Source organism: Sinocyclocheilus anshuiensis, unplaced genomic scaffold, assembly GCF_001515605.1.
Source record: "Sinocyclocheilus anshuiensis isolate Anshui unplaced genomic scaffold, SAMN03320099.WGS_v1.1 scaffold1983, whole genome shotgun sequence".
Taxonomy (NCBI): domain Eukaryota; kingdom Metazoa; phylum Chordata; class Actinopteri; order Cypriniformes; family Cyprinidae; genus Sinocyclocheilus; species Sinocyclocheilus anshuiensis.
Genome location: NW_015549673.1, coordinates 44,392 through 51,436, shown reverse-complemented (window position 1 = coordinate 51,436; position 7,045 = coordinate 44,392). Strand labels below are relative to the sequence as shown.

General features: G+C 38.8%; 1 protein-coding gene across 3 annotated transcripts in view; it reads right to left on the bottom strand.

The window, feature by feature from the left end:
* Positions 1–7,045, bottom strand: part of LOC107660332 (integrin alpha-X-like) — a 54,030-nt gene that overhangs the window by 34,858 nt on the left and 12,127 nt on the right. For 2 of the 3 annotated variants that reach the window (XM_016449622.1, XM_016449624.1), the window contains exons 6-10: positions 5,305–5,440; positions 3,777–3,925; positions 3,486–3,611; positions 3,072–3,278; positions 978–1,108 (exon numbers count right to left, since the gene is read on the bottom strand). In XM_016449622.1, coding sequence (XP_016305108.1) covers positions 978–1,108; positions 3,072–3,278; positions 3,486–3,611; positions 3,777–3,925; positions 5,305–5,440 — 749 coding nt within the window. The remainder of the gene's footprint in view (positions 1–977; positions 1,109–3,071; positions 3,279–3,485; positions 3,612–3,776; positions 3,926–5,304; positions 5,441–7,045) is intronic. The other variant, XM_016449623.1, reaches the window with a different exon arrangement.

The window sequence follows — 7,045 nt, the reverse complement described above, 5'->3', positions numbered from 1 at the left end:
TTTTCCTATTTAGCGCCCAAACTCTGGAATAACCTACCTAACATTGTTCGGGAGGCAGACAAACTCTGTCAGTTTAAATCTAGATTAAAGACTAATCTCTTTACCCTAGCTTACACATAACACACTATCACAATTCTATAATTCAAATCTGTTAAATGATTGGAGATAAGATCCAGATCAGATGGTCACTGTAGCCACCCAGATCCAGTCCATATCCAGACCAGATGGTGGATCAGCACCTAGAGATGACCTCTACAGCCCTGAATGTCAGCGGAGACCATGTCAACTAGATGTGCCCCAGAGACAGATCCCATGTGAAGACCTCATCACCTCGACGACCATCGGTACAAGACCACAGAACCAGACAAGTCCTCTGCACCTCTGTTGCAGCCTGGAATTAACCCCCCACCCCCAACTGAGCCTGGTTTCTCCCAAGGTTTTTTCTCCATTTCTGTCACGATGGAGTTTTGGTTCCTTGTCATTGTCACCTTTGGCTTGCTTAGTAGGAGACGCTTGACTGATTGCACAGACACTATTGGAAGAGAGCTTAACTGGATGATGACATCACTGAATCACCAATGAACTAACTTCAGCTGGGAAAATGACTCTTTGTTATTGCCTTCTTGCATTATCGACACACTATTTTCCTGTTTAATACTATAAAGCTGCTTTGACACAATCTGTATTGTATAAAGCGCTATATATAAATAAAGGTGACTTGACTTGAATTAGTGAATGAGTGATTTCAGGCACAGCAAATGACTCATTTTCTGCAAATTATTTTTCTTGAATTGGAATGTGTACAAAGGATTGTGGGTGATTGTAGGATGTGATTGTTACACTGGATGCATCCTTCAAACTATGCCAAAAGAAGTACACAAAATGAAGGCTGCCTTCATGTTAGTATGGCCTTTTCTTCTCTAAGTTGGCAAGAATAAGCTGAAAATACACAGACACATGTAAGCACACACACTTGCCTTAGTACTGTAACTGCACCTCTAGAACCCACTACTACATCAGTAAGAGCGTCTGAGGTCAGATCTCCCACAGAGTGAAGAGCGACTCCAAAATACTGCAGCCCACCTCCCACAGCTGCTCCACTCACTCTCTACATGTGAAAGAGAGAGAAAAAGAGGGAGAAAATGCATATCATTATTTGAGGCTTGTATACCACCCCAGTGTAAAAACCTTATAAAGCAGAAGTGTGCTCTGGTATATAGTCATAATCATAGATTATTGCTGGACAGTCTAGATAAAATCTAGATTTCTCTGCTGGAAAATCGATAGCACTTTATTTTACAGTCCTGTTCTGCAAGTACATACTACTGTATGTAATTATTATATTAATTACAACAACTGGGTAATAACTAGGTACTAACCTTAAATCTAGCCTTGACCCATGTAGTTACCTTATATTACCCAGTGCTTTGCACTGCATATAAGTGCATGTACTGTATATTTAAAAAAAAAAATTAAGAAGAAAAGATAAAAAAATATATATATATTCCAACCAGGAAATCTATATAAAGCAAGGTTAGGGCCCGGTTTCATAGACAGGGCTTAGTCTAAGCCAGGATTAGGCCATAGTTTAATTAGAACATTTAAGTAATTTTTATAAACATGCTTTAGAAAAAAGCATTACTGGTGTGCATCTTAAGACAAAACAAAGGCACTGACATGTTTTAAGATCAGTCAGTGAGTGCAAGTTTCTTACAGTTGAAATAGTTCAGATCTACATTTTAGTCTAGGACTAGGCTTAAGCCTTGTCTGGGAAACCGGGGGTAAGTTTTTTCATGGTTTATATGATCTATTTGTCCTCTGTGGTCCACAAAGGGGACGTTCCCTTAAAATGTATTTAAATGTTCTGTCTGCACTATTTTGTTTTAAATGTCAATATACAAGTAGTAGACATACTTTTAAAAATTTTAGTTTGAAATTACAGTATATTCCAGATTAATAATTGCATTACTTTCACAGTAATTTCACAGTGGGACTTCTCTTGTAACTGCACTCTCAGAAAGTTCTTGTAAACAAGCAGCATCATACTGTGTTTCTACAATGCATGTGTACTATGAGCATGCATTGCAGCATGAATAGATCATAAATAGAGTTTTTTCATTCTTGCTGGTTTTATTTGTGCTATTGAACTTGTTTTTGGTTCACTTTTAGCAGTTTGTGTTGTTGGTTTATTTTCTAATGTTAGTTTATGTTGTAAGTGTTGTTTTTATTTGTTGAGAGTTACCATTGTTGTGTTTTGTATGTCAAGTATACGTCACATCATTCAGAGACGTATCTCAGCAGTTGCTTCACTATGGTGAAAGATCCATCCACAAACAGTTATGAATATGAAATAAGTTATTGATTAATCTTCATGCTCTAGTAATGCTAAAATAAAGTATGCATGTTAATGCTAACAATAGTTTGACTAACTTAAAGTCAGCCGATGAGATTATTTCGTATTCTAGCTTGTCATCATTTTGACGAATGTTTTCATATGTCACAGTTCTGACATGAAAAGATCAGAAATTTGAATATGAATATACAAGGTCCAAGATCCCAAACAAATACTGATCACTAATCACCACTATGGTGGCCTCAAAACAATTACAGTAGTAAACAACTAAATTTCTCACAGTGCCACAGTTAAAGACAACTTTATAATGTGAATTCACAGTAAAACAAGAGCAGTAAATTATTGTGATGTTAGCATCATTCTGCTTCTGCATTCACAGTTATTTGTAAGAAAATGACCCAGCATGCATTGATTTCACAGTAAATTTCTGACTACATTAATTTATTGTAAAATAATAATGTTTAATCCTGTACATTTTTGGCTATTTTATTTTTACAGTGCAGACTTTGGCTGTTCCACTATGTCATTATCTGGTCCAGTCTGGTCTAGATAGTTGACCAATTGTTAGTGGGGACATGCATGGACTTGTAGACCATCTTATTCAACATGGTTTAAGTGTGCAGACCACTTTGGAATAGCAACAAACCAGCTTGCCCACCTTAAGCTGCTATTTCAGCAGAGGTTGCATAACTACAAATGATTTAAAACTCTCTCTTACCTGACTGTATTCTGTTCTGATACCACCTGGTTGTCCCAAAAATATGTAAATGGCACCCTTGCCCTTCTCTTCTTGAGGTGCCCCCACTGCCAACTCTTTAAAGCCATCTCCATTTAGGTCCTGTATGGCTGCCAGTGAAGTACCAAACCGGCCAAACTCATTCCCCACCACCCCACGGAGAATCGCTGAACAGCTGAGTTCTTGGATCTTGGGAGTTTTATGTAATCATATTAAATAGTTAAAAGTTGTGATTATGAGGTTAAATGTGCTAAAGCACATGTAAAAAATAGCATTAGCTATGTATGTAAAAAATTGCATTAGCTATGTTTATAGTAATGTGCGCCACACAGTAAATAGTGGTTATTGATCAACTTCTGTATTTATATATCTGTATTGTGTGTGTATTGATCTTACTGTAGTGTTAAGTGGGCATATCCGGACCTCTCCTCCCACTCCATGAGCGTGATATAATGGAGCTCCGACTGCTAACAACTCAGAAACACCAACCACACACAATTCTGCCCCAAAGTATGAGCCCAGCTGCAGAGAGACAAAAAAAAGAAAAGATGAAATGTGTTGGTATATATAAATAAAAGTATTGAAGGAGTCACACAAACACACACTAACTGTGTCAGCCCTAATTAATATATATTATATATAATGTGTATACTGTATATTGTGTATAATGTATAATTAACTTTACACCTGTGATCCGTATATCCTATGACTGATAGTCCAACTGTGGTTCTGATCGTTCTGTGTAAATCCCAGCACCAGCCCTTTGTGTCTATGCCTTGGCGCTCCCGCAAAGTACACAACATGACCATTTACTGACGCCACAGCAACTGAGTAACCTGAAGCACACAATGTAATTACTTCACCATAACAACTTTTTTTTTTAGTGTTTGTAGCATGTTGCAGTATATTCAGGGTTCAATAGTAAGGATGTTCTGGTGACCCAGGGTCTGTGTGATTTGGTTTCAGCCAATAAAAAAAAAATGATAGTGCTTTTCATAATACACATCGTTTCAAAGCAGATTTTTAGAAAATCCTGATGTTAATGTTTATAATATCTTAATATATTCTTGTCTTATTGTTCCATTTAGCAGATTTTTCACCATAAAAACTTTTTTTTTTAGTGTTTATAGCATGTTGCAGTATATTTAGGGTTCAATAGTAAGGATGTTCTGGTGACCCAGGGTCTGTGTGATTTGGTTTCAGCCAATAAAAAAAAATGATATTGCTTTTCACAATACACATCGTTTCAAAGCAGATTTTCAGAAAATCCTGATGTTGATGTTTATAATATCTTAATATCTTCTTGTCTTATTGTTCCATTTAGCAGATTAGATGCTGTTTATAATATCTTAATAGCTTCATGCATTATACTGTAGTTGCATTTAGCAGATTTAGATTGTCAATGTTTATAATATCTTATTATCTTCATGCCTTATAGTCACAACTAGCAGATCAGAATTGTTTTCTGTCATTTGTTTTCTGTAAATTTTTATATTATTATTCTGACATACTGATCTCTGGTTTTGTCAGGCTATGAAACAGAATAGCACTGGTTACAGCACGTGTGACATCCGTGGTGATATCTGCAGTATATATAACTGCTCACAAATGCATTTCAGGATATGGAAACATCTGCCGTTACCTGAAAAACAAATGTCTTACCACAAACAGTCTCCACAATGAGACCACTAAACAGAAATAAGTCTTATTATGACTAGAATGAACACATCATCAAAAACACACATGCTGTAATTTTTAAAGTAATTTGGTAAAATTAAAACCAAAATGTGTGGCTAAGTGAAAAACCTTTGTTATGGAGTTTCATATTAAAGAGCACTATTGCTAATGTAAATTCCAGTAATACACAAATGTATTGTGGAGCTTTGACTTTTGGTTAGCACACTATGATACACAGAGGATACAATGTCATCTGACTCATATTTACACTCTAATTCCATTCTCTTTCCTCCTACTGCAACTTTTTCAGCAGTTGCTATGTGGTTTGTACAATTTGAAGTATAATGTGTGTCTCTTAGGATTACTGTACAGCACGATACCCACAAAAGATTAACATTGAACATTAATTTTTTAAAAGTTTTTTTTTTTTTTAATGTGGGTATTGAAAGCATGTGCAAGAGTACACCATAAGTAATGATTTGAAAAAAAAAAAAAAAAGATTTATTTTTTTTTAATCAATTAATGAATGGCACCGTACCCAAATAGGAATCTCTAATGTCCTCCTCCATATTTGTGGCATTAATGAATGATGAATTGAGCATTTGATGAGTGAGATCCTGCACTATTCCTCCTGACCAGGAGTATGCCCCAACCGCTCCAAACATCCTTGAACCCTACAGTAACAAAGAGAAATTACACTTTATTTATTATAGAATTTGTTATTGCTATAACTAGGAAATAACCGTATAGAAAATGCTAAAATCTGCTTGTGAAAGTAGCTGCTTTTACATGGTTTCCTAGATAGTCCAAGCTTTTCAAATTAATTTTATAATCATTTATAGTCATTAGTGAATACAGAGTGGTCTAGCCCTTATGCCGTGTACAGGGTATTTCGGGTTCACAATCAAACATTTGCTTAAATTAAAACAATGTTCATCTAAATAATATTAGACTTGATTACTTTTCTCACACTTACTATATCTACAAAAAAAATCACACTAAGGATGCTCTGGGGTTTTTGACCCCACACAGGAAATGGGGGAGGGGATAAAAATGATGCTTAAAAAAACGCTCACATGCACACACACACACCTCACCCAACCCCCATTTGTCAAACACAAATCAGCTAAAATGTAGAACGCACACAGAAGTAAAGGAGTGACACCATAACACATCCATGATGGAGAACAAATGAAAACATACACACAACACAAGGTTTACAGTAGATTTGACTTTAATATGACATAATTGTTACTGTTACTTCAGTACAAAAATAAATAAATAAATGCTAAACTTCTCACACACAGGGTAACATCAAACAATACCAGACAACAAAAGGAACAGAACGGGGAGTACTTATACTAACTAAACGAGGGAACTAATGAGATGATTACCAAACACAGGTGAACTGAATTAACTAATCAAAGGAGAGAGAGAAACTAGGTCAATGGAAACAAAACTAAACAAGAGAACAGAAAATGAAAGAAACACAAGTCCATAATGTGACATAACTCCCCCCCCTCCCGGAAGGCGCAACCTCATGCCGTAGATGGACCAGTGGAGGGAGGGCGGGGGTTCAGGAGGAGGGTGAGGGTCAGGAGAAGGGTGGCAGGCAGATGACCAGGGTGGATCTGACAGAGGAAGGTCAGTGGGGCCGATGGAGGGAGGAACCATGGTGGAGGAAAGGCTGACGACTCCAGGGGGCTGACCAACAGCGGCGGAGCAGGGCAGAGAGCCGTTGAGCCAGGGCGACGGGTAGGATCCGGAGGGCCAAGGCGGAGAAGATGGCTCAGGCAACCAAGGCGTAGGCGGGGATCCGGAAGGCTGCGGTGGAGCCGCAGCAATAGAGGACCAAGGTGGAGCCCAATGGAGCCGGTGTGATGGATCGATGAGGCGCAGCCGGAGGAGTGGAGTCCTGAGGCGATGGCAGGTCGACGACTGACCAAAGCGGAGCTGGGGGTACGAGGGAGCCCGGCGGAGCTGGTGGACTGAAGGGCCACGGTGGAGAGGAGGGAGCTAATAGCCATGGTGGAGCCACTGGGTCGACGAGCCGAGGCGGAGTCTGGGACTCAGAGGCTGGATGCGAAGACAAGGGATCCTCCAGCCACAATGCTGATGGAGATTGGCAGACCCACGGCGAACCCACATCAGAGATGGTGGGCTGAGGAAGAGCTGAGGGGCTGACAGGGGACAGTGGAGGCGGTGGTGAGGATTGATGAAGAGGTGGTGGGAGAGGGAGGCTGGGTGGGGGCTTTGAGAAGTCCAGGGTTCAGGAATGG